The sequence below is a fragment of the Perca flavescens genome, chromosome 10 (genome assembly GCF_004354835.1).
Source record: "Perca flavescens isolate YP-PL-M2 chromosome 10, PFLA_1.0, whole genome shotgun sequence".
NCBI lineage: Eukaryota > Metazoa > Chordata > Actinopteri > Perciformes > Percidae > Perca > Perca flavescens.
In genome coordinates this window covers 8,231,984-8,255,560 of record NC_041340.1, presented here as the reverse complement: position 1 = coordinate 8,255,560, position 23,577 = coordinate 8,231,984, and the positions used below count along the sequence as shown (strand labels likewise).

At 39.0% G+C, this 23,577-nt stretch overlaps 1 protein-coding gene across 11 annotated transcripts in view; it reads right to left on the bottom strand.

Annotated features, from left to right (window-relative positions):
• Positions 1-23,577, bottom strand: part of LOC114562637 (LIM and calponin homology domains-containing protein 1) — a 102,372-nt gene that overhangs the window by 40,273 nt on the left and 38,522 nt on the right. For 10 of the 11 annotated variants that reach the window (XM_028589170.1, XM_028589174.1, XM_028589173.1 and 7 more), the window contains 4 exons: positions 18,555-18,625; positions 15,788-15,857; positions 6,272-6,378; positions 1,061-1,091 (listed from right to left, as the gene is read on the bottom strand). In XM_028589170.1, coding sequence (XP_028444971.1) covers positions 1,061-1,091; positions 6,272-6,378; positions 15,788-15,857; positions 18,555-18,625 — 279 coding nt within the window. Of the gene's footprint in view, positions 1-20; positions 234-1,060; positions 1,092-6,271; positions 6,379-15,787; positions 15,858-18,554; positions 18,626-23,577 lie in introns of those variants that run through there. The other variant, XM_028589177.1, reaches the window with a different exon arrangement.

Genomic DNA, 23,577 nt, shown 5'->3' with positions numbered 1-23,577 from the left:
TCTCGGTGCAGTTCCTTCACCTCTCAAGATGTGATGTGCTGCAGAGATAACTGGTATGAAATCCTAGTCCTCAGTCTTGAGCCTGCAGGGCAGATCCATAGTGTAGTAGCATATCGTGGTAGCAGGTCCTGGCTAAAGGCTTTAGCTGCTGGGAGTTTTTGGGCTGTTTGCTATTGCTGCAAATGTGGCTGAGAGTCCTTGTGTGTAGTCTGCTAAATGAGCTAGCAGGCCAGCTCTGCAGCTCAACCCATTAACTTGTACAGTGCACAGCAGCATCACAGAGAGGGAGGGAGGGAGGGAGGGAGGGAGAGAGAGAGAGAGAGAGAGAGAGAGAGAGGCCCCTGCACTGACTGCAGAGTAGGCAGGTCTAGCATTATGTGTTTTACTTCTTTAAACAGCATTAATAGAAAAAGAGAAGAGGGTGCTGAGGTATGAACAAAAATAAACAACACTAGGACTGTAAAAATGGATAATTAGAAGCGAGACAGAAGAACAGAGAACTAAAGTGGCCGAATAGGAAGAACAAAACTACATAGAATATGCAGAAAAAGAAGATAATGCAAGAAGAGCTGGAGTAAGTGAAGTAAGAACAAATGGCTAGAATAGATAGAGATGAAAGATAGTATATAAGTAGAACAGGATGATCACAGGGAGTTGGAAAACATAGAACAGACAAACAACTGAATATGTAGAGCTAAACAATAGAATAGATGAAAGGCAGGTAGAGTGCATGAAATTGAAAGATTTGGTGGAGGAGACCACATAAACATAGAATAAATAACAGTAAAACAGCCAGAAAAGGAAATGGTAGAATAGCTTAAAACAGTAAAACCAGAAAACTAGAAATGTTTAGAGTAGGTAGTCCTGTGGTGGAATAATACAGTACACAGAGCTGACTGTAGAGTGAACAGAACTGGTAGAGCTGGAACAGACATGATAATAGCAGAGAGTGACAACCACAGCACAAACAGAAACACTGGCCCATAATAACAGTTTACATCAAAACAGACATTTAGCACACAAACAAATTATCCCACTATAATCCAGAAGTATCACTTACATTCTTGAGCTTTCGGCTGCAGTCACTTCCCCTGGGAGAATGAGAAAGAGAGATAGTGAGACATTGACTTCCAGAGTTTAATTAAATATCCTTTTTTTGTGTGGCATTTTCTGGCCTTTTATTCAATAGGACAGGTTAGACGTTAAATGGAGAGAGAGGGGGAATGACATGCGGCAAAGGGCCCGCAGTTCGGAACCAAACCAGCGGCCGCTACGGTGAGGACTAAGCCTCTGTATATGGGCCTGCGCTCTACCAGGTGAGCTACCTAGGCACCCTTAATCAAATATCTTACATAAAAATAACAGCAGAGAGCCAACCAAACTCTCACAGATCCCTGCAAAACAACAGCAAAAAAAAAAACGTATTGAATATACAGTGTAGTAAGATTGCATCTGACACAGACATAGACAATCTCCTGTTGTGGGTTACATGTGCAAATGGGAAACTCAGGACTATGTCCAGACTTCATTCCTCAGTCATAATAATAATACATTTTATTTAAAAGGCGCCTTTCTTGGCACTCAAGGACACCATAGTTCACGTTCACGTAGTTCATACGTGAAAACGGCTTGGATCTACTATTTTGCACCAGCAATCATTATTCACAAAGACAAAGTCAAAAGAGACAGATGTCACAGTGGTAGCCACATGGTTTGACTGCCAAGTGATCTCTGGAAGGTGTAGTGCAGAAACACCACAGCAGTGGACCCTTAGCGCCACAGAAATAATAATAAATTGAATTTATATAGCGCTTTTCACGAACTCAAAGTCACTTTAGAGTCGCAGAAGTTGCCAAACTGAAAAGATGTGGATATGCAGATCACCACTTGAAGCTATAAATGGGAAGTGGAATGAAGAAGTTGTAAAACTGATCCCAATACACACTTGTATTGTGGAAACAGATACTTATGAGCTAAGAAAGGGAGACATAGCAGCAGCAGAGAAATACACTCATAAATGCAAAGAGGTATAACAACATTTAAGAAATAAATTTCTCTATTAGTCTTAACTAAAAAAAAAAAAAAAAAAAAAAAAAAGAAATCATATAACAAACACTTTATAAAACGAAGTAAAGTGATCACTCCTTAACTATGAATATCTCAATCATACACAAAGCAACTAAAAAAATAAAGTATGTAGGTTAATACATACTGTGTTTAAAAAATTGCTTATAATCTAGCAACATTCCCAAAACCACAAGAAGGACCTTCCAAAGTCTCCCTGCCAGAATCAAAGCCCCCTAATGCAGAAGCCTGGTCATCATCAGGCTTCAGCTCGGATTGTGACCAAAAAAGCTCTACATCTGTACTCCGGCTCATTGAGTTAGATGCTGCTAGCCTGACACCAGCCTTACAGAAGATCAATACATGCTCAGAATTGATACTGGATTGAAAAGGGGCCAATGGAGAGAAGCCACGATGAGAGGGATGTGGTTTCTCTTTCTGGTGCTACTTGTGAGGCTGCTGTTTGCAGCGTTCAGCAGGTCAGCAGGAAAATATGATGGTTTTAATAGGTTTCCCTCATTATCTAACAAATCTTTTTTTATGGATATTAATTTACAAAGTGGAGCACCTTACATAGACAACCAATTACCAATGGGAAACACATTGCCATGTATAGGTAAAGGTTTGCTTTACATGGAATACTGGTTTCCATATACAATATGTAAAATAAATCACCTTTATATTACTTGTACCCACCTAAAGGAAACCCATTTAATTTGTAGTTTATTTTTTTGCAGCATTTCAAAACTTTGCGTAAAAATTGCTAGACAACTGAATGGAAACACAGCTTCTCTCTTCTCCCCTAATTGACTCTGCCTGGCAAACTGTCACTTATCTTGGAAATCGACCTGTTTCACGCAGAGGAAGAATCAGGAGATATTTCAGGCCTGAGCTCATAGTGACCTGTCTGTCTGTATGCCTTCCCTGTCCACAGCTGTTTCCAAGATGAGTAAACACCTGTCAAGAGACTCAGGGGGGACAACCCCTAAAAAACTGCTTCCTTTCATGGGTACAAGCTGCAAGAAAATAGCATCCTGTAGGACAATGGAAAACATAACAACTGGAAATAGCACAGGGAAGTTTCCTTTTCAGTTTTTGCTGACTGTATATATTGTCAATGTATTAGTATATATTATTAAAACAATGTGAATGAGGCACAAACAGGAGTAGATCGACTATTACTGAAAACAGTAGCATCCCTGTTTAAACTGGAGCTAAATGTGTGCAACAGAGTGATGGCTGCACACATGCTCAGTAACAAAGGCGTCATAAACAGCGTACACAACCACACACACACACACACGCACACACACACACACACACACACACACACACACACACACACACACACACACACACACACACAAAATACCAACCAGCATCATATGCATGGCCAGTAATTTTGGAACTTAGAATATGTGGCTCTCAGATAGTTGTGGTTTACCTTCTGCTAATTTATATAGATAACCTTTTGTTAACTGCTAATTCCAAATAATACTTAACTTGAACTCTTAACATATATTTAGATTTGGTTGCAAATGCCATTTAGTTGTTGATGCAGATCACACACACACACACACACACACACACACACACACACACACACACACACACACACACAGTTGGAGTCATGATTGAGCGAGTGAGTGAGTGTTGTATTTGGACAGAGACCAGTTGTGACAGAACAGATATGCTATTGTTGTTTCACTGACACAGGCTCAACAAACTTGCATTGCCTCTCAGTTAGTTGTGTATGTTGCAGTGAACTGGATTGTCTGATGCACAGAATGACAGAAACGGTGACTGACGGAGAGTGACACACACAGAAGCAGGCAACCACTGATCCAGACAAGCCATCCATTAACACACAATCAAAGTGTTTCTTTATCAACAACACTTGGCCCATCCACTTAATAAAATAAAAGCCTTCATTCATTATCAAAATGTCTTGCCTTTGCGGGGGTGGGCCTCTGCCAACCAGTCAAGTTGCAGTTTACATCTGTCCAGACTCATGTGTATGTATATTTGAAATGAAGGGGAAAACTATATTTGATGCATTTTCTGTCTCCCTGGTCAGAAAGACAGTGTTTTCTCTTCCTGACTTCTGGGATTTGTGTACAATAATAATTACTTTAACCATCAGTGCTTTGAGATAAATTCCACAACACTGTTGACCGTCAGTTCATACTTGAGTCCAAATGAATGTTTATACCAAATTTGAAGAAATTCCCTACAGGGGGTGCCTGAGATATCGTCCATGGGACAGACGGATAACCCAAATACAAAATACCTCCGGCCCCGGCTGGCGCGGAGGCATAAAAACTCCCGAAGAGCTACTAAATGAACCTTGAGGTGAGATTGTTTCGACTGCTGTTCCCAAGGTCAAGACTCAACTTTTAAGCCAACTGGAAAATGAATCCTTAAAGCTCCACAACAGCTACTACTGTAGTTGGACCTTGAGATGAGTTTGTCAAATTCATCATCTACTTAGTAAACGGGTTATCATAAATATTGCCACAAGTCATGCCTTCATTGCGGTTTGCTCATATACATTATTTTTAATTCAACTGTTATATTACTCGTAATTATATTATATTACATATTATAGACCACACTACTTTAAAATAAGAATGCATTTAAAAAAAAATAAATCTGTGCCTCATTATTTCCTTGTTTTACCCTACTGAGGTATTTCTACCATCTACTAGTTACAGAAACTCTAAAGGCTTTACATCATTTAGCTTTGTAAGAACAGCACTCTTTCTGTTTTGTGCACTATAGCACAAAAACCTCAAACCTTTATTTAACCATGTAAAAGTCCACTTTAGATCATCCACAATCCAATCCAAAGGCATGCTTTTAAATTTGTCTAACGTACACTTGTTGACCAAGTGTGTGTGAGTGATGTACAGCTGTGTGTAACTTATTATTGCAATTTATTACATGTACTATGTGACGTGCTACGGGATTACAGATTTAAAAAAATACAGCTTCAAGCCAACTCTGGTACATTCAGATCAAATGGTAATTATTAGTGCTGTCAAACGATTAAAATATTTAATCGCGATTAATCACATTAATGTCATATTTAATCGCAATTAATCGCACATCTTTATCTATTCTAAATGTCCCTTGATTTCTTTTTGTCCCATTATTTTTTCTCATTTTAATGCTCTTATCAACATGGAAAAGTGGATCAGCTTGCTTTGTGCTTTTGTCGCCTGGCTTTGACGAGGGGGCGGAGAATTGGCATCAGCTGTGCGCTTGACCATCAAGTGGTATTTCAGACTGGACGTGCGATGATAGCTCAGTTCACAAAGACAAAACACACACATTACTTTGGTCTTGTCAATGGAACCATTTGGCAACTTTTTAAAAATAAACTTTCCATTCAGAATCTTATTGGCATCCATTTTGCCATCCACTCAAAACATTAGCCTACTACTACTGCCAGCTCGCATGCCCCAAAAAAGTGTGTTTTGTTTTGTTTTTCCGGTCTAGCTAGATCCGGTGTGGTGTTGTAGTTTTTCTAACGTTACTAGTTGTTGCAACAGCATGTGAAAAAACTACAAAGTAGGGCTGGGCAATATATCGATATGATATCGATATCGTGATATGAGACTAGATATCGTCGATTTTGGATATCGTAATATGGCATAATTGTTTTCTTTTCCTGGTTTTACAGGCTGCATTACAGTAAAGTGATGTACATTTCTGAACTTACCAGACTGTTCTAGCTGTTCTATTATTTGCCTTTTCCCCACTTAGACATTATGTCCACATTACTGATGATTATTCATCTAAAAATTAAGTGTGAAGATATTTTGTTAAAGCACCAATTGTCAACCCTAGAATATCGCCGCAATATCGATATCGAGGTATTTGGTCAAGAATATCGTGATATCTGATTTTCTCCCTATCGCCCAGCCCTACTACAAAGTTTGCTAGGCCAAAAAGAACGTTAATCTCGTGATAAAAAAAATTGACACCGTTTAAATGGGTTTGCGTTAACGCTGTTAATAACGCGTTTAACTGACAGCACTAGTAATTATACATGGTCCCTTTGAAAAAAAATAAAAATAAAATAAAAGTCTGGCAGGAATATAAAGTTTCCCTATGAAAGAGTTTGGTTTCTTTAAATGCTGGATAGTGTGCTTAGGAACACAATTGAGGGAACACACACACACACAAACACACACACACTTACTTGGCAGTGGGGCGTGTCGACGTGTCCTGCAGGTCTCCAGGGTCAAACAGCTGGGAGCCTTTCAGTCCCAACTCTTCACAGCCACGCAGAAACACACTGAGGTTGTCCTGCACAGAACACACACACACATACACACAGTTTCATCAGGATAAATGCGCAGTTGGCAGAGACAGAAGGCAACACATGGTCAAGTCCATTAACCGCACAAGGTCTTAACTCAAACACACCCGTGACAAACATACGGTCTTTCTCCGATTCACTTAAATTCATACAGTTTTTGTAGAAAATACACTACTTCAAATATGAAAATGACCAAAAAATAATACTACTACACTGCAGCACAGAAAATAAACTAAAGTCTGGCTCATTAAGCATGGTATACACTAGGGGTGACCCCGAATAGTCGAATATTCGATGCATCGATATGCGGAGCCTGATTTGACCACCAATCTCACAGTCGGATCTTCGCGGGTGTTATTATGAAACGAGGATCATACCATTTTGGCAATATGGGGGTGCTCAAAGTCTAATTTCACACAGAACTACTGGTTTTGTTTGGTTATATTAAGTTGTATACAGCCTTTAATTATGATAATGCTGTAAAAAAAAACGTGAAAAGAAAGAAAGAAAAGTTCAATAAATATTTTTTACGTGTGTGTGTGTGTGTAAATCCAACCACCCCTGTGAAAGATTTAAAGGTCCCATGGCATGAAAATTTCACTTTATGAGGTTTTTTAACATTAATATGAGTTCCCCCAGCCTGCCTATGGTCCCCCAGTGGCTAGAAATAGCGATAGGTGTAAACCCAGCCCTGGGCTCTGCCTTTGAGAAAAGGAAAGCTCAGATGAGCAGTTTTGGAATCTGCTTGTTATGAGGTCATAACAAGCAAGGTTACCTCCCCTTTCTCTGCTTTGCCCGCCCAGAGAATTTGGCCAACCCATGAGAGAGAGACATCATGGCTTTCAAACGAGCAAAGTGGCAGTTGGTCAAGGCCAAACTCCCACCCTCCACCTTGCCCCTCCCACTCTCCTCCTCAATAGCTTCAGACACAGAAATGGCACATCCTAAGGAAAGCTCATTGTGGGACTGGCTCTAGTGGCCGTAGTTCTGCACCAAAGCTGAATTTCGAGAAAGAGACTTCAGATACAGTATTAGGGGACCACTAAGGTCTATATAAAAGCATCCAAAGAGCACCATATCATGGGACATTTAAGTTTCACTTTCCCTGATCTGCGACAGACGAGGAGCATCAGACGAGGAGATTAACGTTACTTAACAATGTCTGGAAAAAGAAAATCTAAAGTGTGGATGCACTTTCAAATGGTAAAAGATGATCCAAAAAAAGTAAAATGCAAGTTGTGCCAACAGCTCATGTCCTACCACTCGTCAACAACAAACATGGTTTTCCACTTAAAACGGGTATGTTTATTACCAATAAAGACGTTTCACTTTTTCATATATAATGGCGCTTTTAATTTACGAATAGCAATATCATATGTTGGGACTTAAAATATGATAGTCTTTTTTCTAGATCCACCCACAGTATCAGACTGACGACAGCAGTTCATCTGCGCTAAAACTAACTCAAAGAAAGCTAGATTTGAGACCGCCATTGCCCGAGAAAAGGAAAAGAGAAATCCCGGACAAAATTGCAGAGTTTATTTTGCTTCACAATGAGGCCAGTGAATGTTGTGGACGGTGAAGGTTATAAAGAATTAATGCGCACACTTGGGCCAGGATACACAGTTCCCAAAATAGAGACGGTTATGCATGCGGCGGATACGCGCCTGCGGTTTACATGTTACCCTCTTGCTGACTAGTGTTGTGCCCCTCCCAACCCATTCACACACACACACACACACACACACACACACACACACACACACACACACACAGATGATTCGACTATCAGTCGACTATAGAAAGATTCGTCAATTTTGATTCGAATGTGTAAATCCTTAGTCGGGGACACCCCTAGTATACACACATGTAAACACACTTCAATACTCTATTCTATTCTATCTATTCTCATTGACTTCCCTAATATTAACCCTATCCTTAACATGAACCCAATTCTAACCTTAATCTTTAAACCCTCTAACAAACATTTACAGACCAGACCTATGGACAAAGTCCAAAGATGTCCTCATAATTAAGGTGTAAAATTCAAATGGGTCCTCAAAAAGATAGAGAGAACACACTCACAGATAATTAGAGGTACAGTCAAGATGTTCTTCATTTAAGTGCTCATATTATGCTTTTTGGCTTTTTCCCTTTCCTTTATTGTGTTATATATATATCTTTTTGTGCACGTTATAGGTTTACAAAGTGAAAAAGCCCAAAGTCCACCCCAAAGGGACTTACCATCTCCAACAGAAAACACTGATCACAAACTGCTCCAAACAGCTCTATTGTTCTGTGACAAACGTGCGTGACTTTGTAACACACGTTATAATGCTCGCCTAGCTGCTAGCGTGGCACTCCCTCATAGTCTGCTTCTGACTGGCTAGTAGTCCTTACCTAGGTACTGCTCATGTGCGACACCCAAAAAAGATGGAACAGAAGTGAGATGTCTCACTCTGTAGCTAAAACAGAGAGCTCAACACACAGGGTGAAAAGAGGAGCTGCAGCAATATGCAGTATAACAACAATACGGTGTTTGTTTTTGTTTTTTTATTAAACCACATAAACCTATTCTGGTACAACCTCTAAACACAATTATGAACCTGAAAATGAGCATAATATGAGCACTTTTACACAGACACACACACCTCTTTCAATTTCTCTCTGTCAGACTCGACACACAAAAGTTGGCTTAAGATGTAGAAGTACTGTATAAGTACAAGAAATGACAAAAGTCCCATTTGCTGGTTTAAACAGGACTGATTCATCTATTTTCCCTGCATACAAAACATACAAAGCCACACACCACACACACATGAAAATCAGGATACCTGCTCGACAGAAATGTGACACCACCAGGTTTTGTGGACGGCTTTAGTGAGTCTCCTCTCTCAGATTACTCCAACTTTAACTCTTCACCTTTTGCTTCCATCAAGTGACTTCCTTTTTATCTTCCCCTCCTTCCCCTGCTTTTCCTCGATCATTCCTTCTTTCTCTTCTTCACTACTTTTCACTCTCTCCCCATCCTCTCAGTCGCCCTCCCTCTCTCCCCATCTGCTCTCAGATAAACTCTTTGTTGGATGCAACCTGAGCTGAGCTCTCCTCTCCTGTTCCCAGGTTCTTGCTCGCTTTGTTTCTTTGCCTCTCTATCCTTCAGGGGGCCATAGCCAAAGTCTCTCTCTCTCTCTGTCTCTCTCTCTCTCTCTCACCATTTCCTCTCCACACTGATTGTTCTAAGCACACTCTCTCTAACTCTCTCACAGAACAAAACACAAATACAATGTGCTTACATCCACATACAATTTAGACAAAATGCTGTTTTAATATAATATACTTAATTAATATACATTCTTTTGTGTTCAGAAACAGAACTAAGAGACATATTTATATTTACACATTAGCTGGTGTAAGTAGACATGCATGGCTACAAACACAAACAAACCCGCTTGGTAACACTTGTTCTCACGATCCTTTTCCATTTGTAGCAAAACACCCCCTTCAAACCCACCCTGCAGCTTCCTGTGTTTTTGGGACAGCGCCATCTCTGCTCTCCTCGTGAGGCAACTCCATCCACCCACACACAACCAAGGTCATATTTGACTTCAAAATAAAGATCTTTCAGTCCAGTTGCATCCAAATAATAAGCCGTGTGGGCTCTATTTAAGATTATTTTATAGATTACAGACACTTGTGGAACAATAAGATACTCCCTTAGGGTGGGGGACAGTATGTAACAGGGAGTAAACAGATCCAAATCGTAGCCAAATATCCACACTGGATGAGTTTCTGTAGTAAAGTTTAACAACTTGGAGGATTTTCTTTTGTTAGAGATACAGTAAGTACTTAATCACTTAGCTCATGAACCACTTGATATCAATATATTTCCAGATCACACTTGTACGTTTGAAAAACTGACTGGAAACTCAGTGTATAAAATCCTAAAGAGCTGAAAGGGTAAAGTGAAAGACTTAATTCTCTGCAAATATCAATGTTTAGGTTTAAGACTGTAAATAGCAAATCAATAAATATTATTGACTTAGTGAGTAATAAATTAATTCTTAAATAGCAAAGCCCTTTCAAACAAGGGCTGCAGTCAGAGCTGGACAGTAAGAGTGAACACAAAAAATGTAAATATTTAGTAATACTGTAGACATTGCCTCTTCTAAAGCACAGATATTCTTCCCGAACACCATGCATACATGTGTTTAATAATTCTGTTGATAATATTTGGCAAAAAACAAAGTCATGCAGCCCTCAATCCTACCTACAACATGTTGTGCATAAAGAGATATCTCTTCTAAGAGACAGGCTGCCAGGAGCTGTTTCATAAGGAACCACCAAAGAAAAACATATTTCATCGTGAAAAGGTGGCGTTGACAACAAAAATCTCAGCTATCAAAGTGCAATTTCAACTCCAATTTCAGCAGCTAATAACAATTTTGTCTCACAGTTTCTCTATTTTATAGCTGGAATTTCCCACAGAGTGGAATTGAAATAACAAAAGCTGAAATAAACAAAGCCAACATACAATTTAACAGGCTCATTTAGTAGCAACCCATGTAATGGCAAACAGGATCATTTAGTGTGTGTTTGGAGTGTGTGCGCACGTGGGTGTTGGTCTTAAGAAGGGAGCATAACTCTGTGGTGATTTACAGGTCACCGCCACAGGAAACTGGCCGTCTACCGCAAAGAAATGACTGACAGCTGAATGTGTTTGTAGAAGGATTGGGAAGTCGACACAAAGCCCTTGTCCACACAATGCCAAAAAAAGTCATAGTAAATTTGGGCAAAAGTTAAACCAAGTGTGGAAATACCCACATTGTGGTAAAATTAACAAGTAATAAAATTAAGTAATAAAATAGAGCAAAAGGTGCACAGAAGAAGAAAAAGGACCATCTAAATGTAATTTGCAACCAAATCTAAATATATGTTAAGAGTTCAAGTTAAGTATTATTTGGAATTAGCAATTAACAAAAGATTAGCTATATAAATTGGCAGAAGGTAAACCACAACTGTCTGAGAGCCACATATTCTAAGTTCCAAAATCACTGGCAATGCATATGATGCTGGTTGGTATTTTGTGTGTATGTGTGTGTGTGTGTGTGTGTGTGTGTGTGTGTGTGTGTGTGTGTGTGTGTGTGTGTGTGTTGTACCTATATTTGCACGAGTGTGTGTGAGGAAAAAAAAGTGCCTGGGTTCCTTTGAACCATCAATGTAATCAATATCTGACTACCACGATTAGACCACCAGCGTTTCTCAGGGAAGAGGATCAGTGCTCACACCCTGATTTTAGACCTTGACATAATCCAGAGGAAAGTAGCCCAGGATGAGAAAACAAGCCCCTTGGGTGTTAATAAGATATGTCCCTGATTTTTCTCTCAATCCCTGCCAAGGACAGGCATGCAAACAGGTCAGGGGTAAAAAAGGTGAGAAGGATACGGTGGACCCCGCCCCTCTAGGGTGGTCCTGGGGTATGGGCCACTGGAAGAAAAGTTTGTACAGTTTAAAGTTAAATCTGGTGCACTTTGAGAACAACATTAAGAGGCTAGATCTATGTAGAATCTGTGCTCAATAATGTATTCTGTTCTAACTCTCCCTACATCAAAAGGACAAGCTTTGCACGATAAATTTGGACATTTAATTTAATAAATACTTATTACATATAGATCTGTACATTTAATATTCATTTTGTGAAACAAGGACCTTAAGCACTCACTTTAAAGTGGTTGCGTATTCAGAAGTCAACTGTGATGCATGTGTTCAGATTTTAAAGATTTCCCAACACATACTGATGTTATATATAAATAGACAAATACTATTTGGGTTAATCTGCATTTCTAAGTATTCTCACTAGAGTTCAACCAGTAGATCAGTTAATATTAACTTACTGCAGTTATATCAGTATCTGTGAATATGTTGTTTAATAAGTAACAAGAAATTGCAGCACAGAAATGCAAAAGATATGTTTGACTTAAAGAGTGTTGCTCTTAACAGAGGGACCTGACTTGTTAATTTCTCAACTGCAAAATATCCTGCTTTGCAGAGGACGTAGTAACTCTTCCTAAAAATAAATAAATAATTAGGAGATCCTTATCAAAAACGTTTGATTCAGTAAGGTGTTTATTTTTTAAATGCAGTATTGGGACAGACTATAGTACAGACTTATGTTGTATAATTTTATATTTTTAGGTAAAATCCTCTTTATATCTAAAATGTGAGCCTTTCTGGTACTACTACTCTTTAGTATGACTGACAGGGCTTTGAAAAGCTCTCACTGCACCAAGGGTAGTTGAATTATCTCAAAATACTAATGACAAATACAATCCCTCAAATTATTATGAAAACTGAAAATCCCCAAAACTGGAATTACAAAGGGTTTTACATAACAGTCTGAAGGTGATTTTTTTTTTCTCAGTTGCCTTAAACTTGATGCAACAACACAACTTTAAACATGAATTACTACCATTCAACTTGCAGGGCCATTCCTACTGCATGTCTGTTTACACACCATAAAACATGAGCATACCAGTCGACCCAGAGACGGCTGGGAACAGAGCATGCAACAACCAACCTGTTCAGACGAACACTGAGCCATACAGGCCGAGCTGCCAAAGTACTGAGGTAGCTGCTCTAATTACAAAACAGCCAAACCTCCTCAGAGACTCATTTTCCCATTAGCCCCCAAACAGGAAGAGGAAGGGGGAGTAGCCTGTTTTATTACGATGGTCCAGATAACAGCAGACCACTTGTTTATGTGTTTCTCACCTCTTTAATCACAGTCAAGAGGAGAAAAAATCCCTGCAAAGCCACAGGAAGAAGCTAAAAGAGAGAATTATGAAACTTCCAAAGTTTAGAGGGTCATATTCTTCATACTGGAATAAAACCAGCAGGTGTGATTTTTCATTTAACTTTTGTATGCTGTCCACAAACTTCTACTGTAAACATGTTGTCTTCAGTGAATGATTCATCCACCTCTTTGGGCCAGTTAGAAACGGTCATGTAATGTTTTTCGTCCTGCAACTGCATTGCCTCTCCTTGGGCCAATAAGGGCAGTTGTTTTCACTAACTGTTATTTGAGATACCAAACAAACTTGTGACACAAACGAGCAAACAGTTTAACAATCACATTAAATTAATGTGATTCAAAAAAATCAAAGAATTAATTAGCGCCTCATTCACACTCAAAAAATATGGATAAGCTTTCCAAATGGTACCATTTGTTACGCCGATTGTAGAATGGATTGCATTTTATTACGTACAAGTGTTAGCGTTACTGTATCCAAATGCTTGATGTCATTATCGAGTGAAATTTAGAAGTGAAACTGCTAATGCTAATCAAATTTTCTTATTTGTTTTCAGCAGCTTTGAGCCCTTAAAAAGCCTTTAAAACACTAAAAGACATGGCTGTTAACCAGTGCAGAAAAATTACATTAAGAAAATTAAAGAATGCAGGATGGTACAACCAGATGAAGAAAAGAACGCAAAAAGCTAATAATACAATACATACATTACAAAGATGCCAGGATGGGGTGAGCATAGAAGCTCTTGGGTTGAAAAACCTCTAACAAGACAATTTATTGTTATTCTAGCAGTGATTGTATGGTGAAAAAAACAGGCCTGTAAAGAATATGGCTGTTTAATTATCCGCCACTTGTAAAAAGCCAGAGAAGGCTCATTGGCAGCCGTTAGTGACGCCATGAGATAAGAAAAGCCATTTCAGCCCAATTCAGACTTCCTGGTCTGTTCTGTCATGCTGTGATCCAAATAATACCCAGCTCCCCTTACACTTCTATACCATCATCATGTTTGAACTTCCTTTGTCGGTCATGACTGTTAATAGGGAAATAGAACAACAGATATTTGCTTTGGAAACAAATAAGCTGAAAAGTGAATTTTTAGAGGAGAGAAATCTCAGTAAGTGGCCGACTAACCATTTAGTGATCAGTGCTGGTACACAAACCTATTAAGACCTCGCAGATACAGTGTTTCCAATTTTTTTAATATTAAATACAAAGTTTTATTCTTGATCTATACTTCTTGTTCTTTATCCTGGTGCGTACTGTTCACTTAAGATTATCAACAAAATACCCACAATGTTTTTACATGAACTGTCTTCAAGACAGCAGATAGGAATGCAACTAAGAGCTAAGTTAGGAAGGACGGAGAGATGGAAGTACATTTAGCGTGAGATCCAATGCGATCAACTTTCAGTGTGCCTCTGTTTACGTGGCGGTCCTGGTCTTGAAAGGTCACTTCATCCAGATCAAGGTCTTAGGTTGTCATGAAAGGGCTCCACTGTATTGCACTGTACTCTACTCCGGAATGTATTAGTGTTCAGGTCTACTGAACGTCACAGGGTCTCATTTAAAGCAGGAGGCAAACTTAAGATTCTTAAATAAAACCACTGACAACAACGTGCATTATTCAGTGTAGGTTTTAGGATCAGGAGGAAATGTCTTAGTGGTCAGATGAAAAGACACTTTTTGATGGTTTTAGTAAATCAAATTAATTCCATTTAGTCAAAGAAATGCAATGGAAAGAAAAATGCCAATGATATTGGAACATATGCTCCTGCAGATGACTTATGTTGTGATCAAGAGTTTTTTTTTTTTTTTTTTTTTTTACAGAATAGGAGTCTACAAATGATCTGTGTCACTGCAAAAACAGCCTAACTGTACAATAAGTGAGCCGTTAAGGGCTCAGTGTCACACACGGCTGCTGATGGACACCTTGGCTGCAAGGACTGAAACTGAGATCCCTCAGCTGCTGGTATCTGTAATCAAACCCTCATAAAACACCTGGTACTGGAAATGCATGTCACATAGTCATTGTCAGTGTATGTCTGTATTACCAATTTGTTTTCCTCACATCCTTGGAAATCAGTTAATACAGTGCAGGTTGGATGGATATTTAGCACTACGACTAAATGATCTGGCAAACTGACATAATTTCCCACTCCAAAACATATATAACCTGAATACCATATATAACCTGGACATACACCAACAATAAAGTTATGTGGTGATGTACTTCATATGAGGCACCTGGCGTATGATGAGGTTGGTAACCTTTGGAAAGCTGCACAGGAATTAAAGTTACAAGGCTACCATACAGTACAGGCAGCCCCTATGCAATGGCATGTATGAAGTTGTGTACTTTATTCAAGGATTACTGAAAGTTTTTAACATTAGACAGCACTGAATTAGACTGCCTAAAAAATCCCTGGAGAGGGAAACAGACACTGAAAGGGGAGGAAGAGATACAGACATAATAAATGCTATAAGGGTGGAAAAGTAAGAAATAGCATGAGAAAAAAAATATCAAAGAGGATCAAAGGACTGGCTTTAGTTTTGGTGGAAAAGCGGTCAGGTTGAGTGACGGCAGAGGACTCACCAGGCCAGCTATGGGTGTCGGAAGTCTGTTGATTTTCTTCACCAGGCCGGGTTTAATAGAGCTCAACAACCTAACAAAAGAAATGCAGGAAGAAGACATCACAAGCTGAATTTTAATAAAAGAAATACATTTAAAAAAAGGCATGAGTCAAGAGTCAATCCCTCAGAATTGTATGACCAGTTGACCATTTAAAATGATGCACCGCAAATTAACTTTAAATCCAGCTCATGCAGAGTGAAATTACTGCAGGCAAAAGAGATGAAGAGTGGGTGAAACTGTGTGTGTGTTTGTGTGTGTGTTTGTGTGTGTGTGTGTGTGTGTGTGTGTGTGTGTGTGTGTGTATATATATATATATCTCTTCAGAGAAATAAGGGGGAACAAAATGGGGGAAAGAAACATTTTTGAGGGTCCCAGAGTGGCGTCTGGAAGGTTTATAACGACAGATCCTAAATCAGAGTGGAGAATCGGTGCTTCTCCTTCCACCCACTGGGAGCTGGTAAATAGTTCCAGTACACTTCATATCACAGTGAACTACACATGTGAAAAGGTTTGTCCTTCTGCTGTCATCTCTCATTACAAACACACAAGAAGGAAAACTTTTTTTTTTTTTTTTAAAAGGAAATGTACAGTATATTCCTGCAACCTCGGACAACTTGTCAGTTACGACCCAGCCACAGTTTCACAGTCCCCCCTATCTCCCCCCCCGATTCCTCTCTCTCTCTCTCTCTCTCTCTCTCTCTGTCTCCAGTTTCATCTTTTGTGTGTGTTTTCATCAGAGGAAGCACTGTAATGATTATCTCCTGTAAAAAAAACAAACCGGCCCTTGTATATTCTTACAGTATAAGATATCAGCGCCCTGTGATGTTGATGGCATTCCAGCAGGTATTTTGCGATGAACTACTATAATTGACCTTTTTAGTGAACTCTTTTTCCCTCAGCCTGCCTCATCTACATCTACTTCAGCTTCAGTTAGAGACATCCTGCTGTACTGTATGTTTCCCAGAATAACTTCTAACAACCCCTAGAGAAGGGTCGGTGCTACATACAATGTGTAGGTGGGGAGAGTGGGCAATGGCAACACTGAAGAAAATATTTCCACTCTTGAAAAACTGCCTGAAATGAGAATAATGCTGCAGTCTGCTTTTTTTTTATTGTTTACACCCCCACTACTCAAAATAAAAATGAAGATTAACCTAGTGGATTTCCCTGTTTCATCATCTCTTTTAAAATGGATTTTTCCCCATATGATATCGGTACAGATTTATTTGTTTACCAAAATGTTTGGGGAAAAAAGTACCAACCATCTCATTGCACCTGTGATGGAAAAAAATCAAAGACAAAAATCAGATTTTTTTAAACTGTTATCTGAAGAAATATGTGGCCCATTTGTGACTACCACCGTTCAAATTAGTTACAGCATTCATATGAAGTTGAAATGACTACAAGAGTGAGAGTGCTTTCCTGGATTTTAAAACCGAAACAATCAAAACAAACAGAGTCCAAGCGACATAAATACATCATCTTATAGTGTGTACAGGGACAAACACATTTCCTGACACCTTGTGTATCAGGAAAAAGAGGAAGAGGCTGGAGGGAGTTTCGCTTGTGCAAGTGAGATTCAAAACAAGCCTCAAGTTCAGTCTACTCTCTCCCCTGCTGACTGAATGTCATTTACGCACATTACTTGACTTAACACTTGCATAGTTTTACGACAAGGGGATGGAAGTTTGATGATTAAAACACAGTCGAAAACCGAAATATATTTAATTATTTAACAATCATATGAAACAGAAAAAGTAGCAAATCTTCACATTTGAGAAGCTGGAACCAGAACATGATGGGATTGACGTTAATTTCCATGCTTGTTCATATCAAAGTAAATTCATTCCACCGAGATAAATATTGCTATTTCCTAATTTTGTGAATGCATTATGGCCTGATTTTCAGGGCCTGGAGGACTACCTCTAGATGTTCAGTGATATTCCAGAAATTCCAAAACCAGTGGGGACACTGTTAAATTGGATGTGATGTCTGTATTCACAATAAAGATGGTGTAAACATCGGGCTTGTGTAACTGAACTTAGCAGAAAGAATTGTGAAAGAAGTGTCTGTGTGTTTTCAGTCTCATTTTAGTCCCTAGACTCATTATGAGTGGGCCGACAAGAGGTCACAGTGTTGCACTGGAGTACAATTTAACAGGACTCCAGTCTCTCTGATCACTGGACCATGGTGTAACAAATCAGGGCAACTATGAAAGAAAAACCTGATGTTCTTCATATTAATTCTGAATCATATTTAGTTATTCTAGGATGACATAATAGTGTTTGTTTTTTTCCCTTTAACGTTTAGTAAACTGTCAGGGCATTATAATTACAAAACAAACAGATGTTGAGGAAGGCAGCGCACCAAACTATAAATTAAAAAACTATAAATGTATTAAAAGAAGAATGCAAGAACAACATCTGTCAGCACTCACTTGACCTATTTGTGAACACATTATGATTCTGATCCTTGAACTCCTACTCTCAAGAGTGTTTTTTTTTTTTTTTTTTTACTGTTGCACCCATTCTAAATCACCATGATACACAATAACATCTCAGTAGCTCAAAATAAAATAAAAACAGTCAAATTAAAAGAACCTATATTCCGCAGTTACTCAGACAACAGTAATAATGCATTATTTTCTTCAGGAAGAGAATAGGAGCAACACATAGTGGACAATTTAATTATTAAGGACCGTCAGATCAGGGTTGTAGTCATAACTTACTCGCATAGCAAAATCCCGTTCTCCAAACCCCCTCTGAAGTCCTTGTCACCAAAGCATCGCCCTGTCGCAGCCTACCGAGAGAAAAGGAGTGAGTTAGCAAAATATAACAACAACACGGCTTAAGAACATAAAAAAAAATCAAGTCTATCTCTGAATCTGAAGTCTAGACACACAAGCTCCACTTGGAAACCAAGAAACAAGTCCAACAACCTTTATCAACACTCCTTTCACATCTTTCTTTCACGATAAATCCTGAAAATGGCATGGCGAGGTGCACAAAGAGCTGCCGGCTGTATATCAAGTCCCTCTCTAGTTAACAGCTCTAAACACTAACAAGCTTGACATAAGCCACAATCATCCTGACCAAATGGCTCTGGCAGGCTAATATGTTGTGACAGGGGATTTATTGGGTAATAGTTACTCAGACCCTCTGAGGAGGAGAAGCTGCCTGTTTTCATGTATTTGCACTACAGTAAATCATCAGGCTTGTGTGATTTTGTTGTAAACATATTTGAACACATGTAAATGGTTATTATTTGTTGCAAGATGTAAGTGCATAAAAACCCTGTTCATGCTCCAAATATGTGTTGCAAGAAAGAAAGGCCTTTCACCTTTATTTATGTAAGCGAGCAGGACATTTCATTAATGCATTTGAAGTCCCACATGAAAACACACAAACATATAAAGTGCCAATATAAAGTGCAATAATTGTCCACTCTAGAATATCTGCCGTTTCAGGACTTTTAGTAGCAGGCCTACTTAAAATCCATTTATTCTCACAGACACTGGCAGGGATTTGGCCATAAAAAAGGGGGGGAGAGTTTATTTTACATTTATTTACACAGCTGTGGAAAAAAGTGTGGAGATGTAGTGTGTCTGGGACGGTGTGTGTATATTCGGTCAGCTTCTTGGCTCGTCTGGGAGCCTGGACCTGTTACAAAAGAAATGGACTGCTCTGTGTCAGTGAGTAGGCTGACAGTAGGCCTCATTTCTGCTGCTGGGGAGGGGTGGGGGGGTTGGTGCATGAGACGTGGACAGAAAGAGAGGCAGATTAACAGATAAACAGAGAAAAGAAAGTGGCACAGATTTTCCCAATATGCTGACATTTAGCTATTCACTGCACCCATTACCTACTGCGCTAGCACTTGTGAACAGGTGTGAGGCCTTTGAGTCAGCGGCACAGTACAAACATAAGGTCCACAAAACCCATATTCTATGATTAGAGTAATGAAACTGAACAGCAGAACTAGCAAAGTGGCGAACTTCAATGGCAAAGAGAAGACTGCTAAAAGCAAAGCCTACCAGCAGCTCAAAAGCTCACCAATTGACATGTTATATTTAGTTTGTTAATCCATAGAAGAAAAAAAACAAAATTTAGGGAGAAGTTGTGATTTTACAGGGGGCCTTGAACAGAACCAGGCAAGCCATTTCCCACATTTCCAGTCTTCATGCTAAGCTTCACATGTACTGTACAGAAGAGGTATTAATCTTCTCAAATAGCAAATTAGCGTATTTCCCAAAATATCAAACTATTCTTTTAAACATCTACGTATAGACTAGTAGAGCTGGTGGAACCTTAAGTTTAACAGACTAGTTAACACAGACAGCCTAATGTTGCTAGACTGCATTTTCAGCAAAAGCAGTCGGATTCTTGCAAATTATATTCCTCTTCTCGTACCTCGTCTTTTCCACTGGGCTTCAGGTTATAGTGACTTGGCAAGAAAAAAAACTTCTATGGCTCTGCTCACTGAGGTTTAACAAACAAGATTAACTCTTTCTCCAGATCTGCCACTGATAAATGTTTGTCAAACAAAAAGTTCAACTTGTACAACAGATGACAGCAGTCTGTAGATACCTCTACTAGTCAATATTTTTGGTCTTTTTCTACATACCAAAATTACATTTCAAGACATTATGTCACACTTAAACATTCTGTAGTCTTGTATGTGACTGAATAACATTCCCAGGTCTTCACTGTAAATGTAAAGCAATCCCAGAGTTAGTACATTAAACAATAGCTTTCTTTGGTTTTGTTCATAAGAGAGTAAGATTCCATGGTCTGATCTCAATAAAGATTCAGTGGCCTACATACTTTTATATCTGCAGCTTAAAAATCTGCAGCTGAGATGACCTTGATTAAGGAGCTTCTCAATGATTTTTTTCACATGAATGTTGGTATTCTGCTTGGTGAAGATGACTAACCTTTTACGGCTTTTACAAGTAGCGTTACTTTTAGTAGGTAGTAGTAGGTTTTGGTTTCTTGCTAAAAAAGGAAACCTGCTGTTTGCTGCAGGGGTTGACTCGGTCTCTCTAATAACTAGGTCAGCTCTTCACTAACCTTGTCATTGAGTATATGTGCATGGGAAGATTACGGTGTCACACCACCTTCACACGGAGAGATTTATTTTGTTTATTTTTGTAAGTTAGATTAGAAGGAAACTTTAGCAGGAAAGCTATTGTGGGTTATTGTGGGTTAAGTCTGCGCCTCTTGTGTGTAGCAGGCTGCTGTCTGGCTTAGTGTGACCATCTACTCTGCCAATGACAGAACGCTAATGTTTCTGCAAGGTTTGACTGGCTGCACTGAAATAAGGTCTAACCCACCTACGGTACATAGACAGACACCAGAACTGTATACTGTCAAATGAATGCAAAACTAGGGGTAGCCATCACGAAACAAAAAAAAATATTAATTTATGATTTTTTTCTCTCCAAGGAGAACACAGGGCAAGTGATTAACAGATGAACGTTCAGTTAGGCTTCAAATTAAATCAGACAAAGGTTGAATCATAAAAATGCTAGAAACGTCTGGAATCCGAACGGTTTTCAAACCACCACAGGGTCATATGAAGGGACTCAGTTAAAAAGAGGAATGTGTCGACCTTTGTTGTTTTCAGTGGAACGTCGCCAGCATTGTTTCACAAACAATCAAACGATGCCGGTTGGCTTTGTTCCCTGCTTTTCACTTTCTTCCCTTTCACGTCCAGACCGAAAGTATTCTCATGGATTCATGTTCAAAGCGGTTTGTCCACAGTATGTTGGTTTAGAAATGCATGAATAAACTTCATCAAACTTTGTTTTTTTGCCAAATCCTGTTTCCCTGAGGGAACAGTAGTTCTTGAATCTATTTATTTTTTTTTTTTAAACCCAATGGAGTTTTGGAATGAAAACTCCCAGGAAACATCGCTTTCATGTTCTGAGAGATAAAACATCAATGTGAAGAGAGTCAGTCAAATCATGTCTGGCAGTGGATCACAACTCAAAGAGAATTCACTGAAATAATATCACCAAGAAAAATAAAATTGTAGGATACAGATAAAAAAATGGTAATGCATATTCACAACAGCTAAATCAAGAGCTTTCTGACAAACTAGTCCACCACTGTGTATTACTACTTTTACATTTCCTTGTCTGAACTAGCTTACTGCATTCCCTCTACCCTAGGGGCATGCAATGAAACTGATATATTGCATTGCAGCAGTAATCTCAGAGGCCCTGCATTGGACAGCTACCTTTCCCAAATTAACAACCAATAATTCAAGGTCTGAGACAGGTTGGTTTCCGTGACTTGGGGAAGTAAAACACTAGTTACTTTGAGGCCCTGATGCCAAGTGCGATCAGCCTGTTAAAGAGTCGACAGCTGTTAGCTCAAGGGCTGGTGAACATAAACAGTGAAATGTGCTCCCAACCCACACGCCTGCTTTGTAGTCGAAAGCATTCTACTTTACCGGATGTTATCTGAAGTGTGTTGCATAATCCTGACTGATTCCAACACTAGTTCAAGAACACGTAAACACATCTCCTGGCCTTTAGCCAACAATCTTGTTAATTTAACTTGGCAAGAGAGCTTAAGCTTTAAATTGCTTCTGGTTACTGACAGTAGAAAAACAACAGGTTGCAATGTGGTCATTCACTAATACAAACATTATGACCTGAGAAAAAAAAACAGCTGATGCATGATTTGGGTAGTCTAGTGTCTTCTTCAAGCAAGAGAACAATAAAAAAACCACTCAATTCATTCAGTACTGCAGAACCAAAAACTGTTTTACGAAGACAAAACACTGCTCTGACCAAGACACACTGAGACAACCCCCCAGGTTTTTATCATGACTAAAACGATTAAAAACTCATCCTTGGCTTCAAGAGAAATAGTACTTGATGAAAAGAAAAAAAAAAAACATCCAAAAGACAAACAACATTCTTAAAATAGGTGACATCTGACTCTTCATATGAAAGGGAGGGGGGTGTCAACAAGTTCAGCCAAAGGTCATGGGGTGTTATCTGCCTACAGTCAATCATCTGGACCTTTTTATAAGCTGCCACCACTGCAGGGATCCCCTATTGTGACTATGGACTGTTTGCTCTGTGCTCAGTGTGTTGTTGGCCTGTTGGTGGAGGGACTGAGGGGGAGGGGAGTGGGTCTGAGATAGTACTTAAACTAATTGTTTCTTATGTTTCATAGTAGTACATAATTACAATAAAGGATGAATACAATACACGTTTGAGCACAGATAAAGTTCATTTGAACTTTCCTACATAAAATTCAATAATTAGTAGGGCTGTCCTCGACTAAAGAAATTCTTAGTCGACTAACACTTATACGATTTTGTCGACTAATCGATTAGTTGATTTAATTGACAGAGCTGTGCGCTTTGAGAGGTGGTTAAGACTAGAAAAGCACAATATAAAGGTAGTTAATTAACCATCTGTAAAACTGAGTTTCTCCACAATTAATCCTGCAAAAGCACCACTTTAAATCTTGTGTTTACCATAAATGTGCTCAGAAGTTTCTTGGAAATAAGGAATTAAGCATGAATAAGCATAAAAAATGACTAATCGACTAAAGAAATCTTAGTCGACTAAGACCAAAACGACCAATTAGTCAACTAATCGACTAAGAGGTGGCAGCCCTAATAATTAGTATTTGTATTGAGGCAGCAGGTTGGGATGAAGAGTAGGGACACATCTAACCTTTATGTCATGTCCATTGCCATAAAAAAAAAAAATCTGTTAGTTGATCTACAGA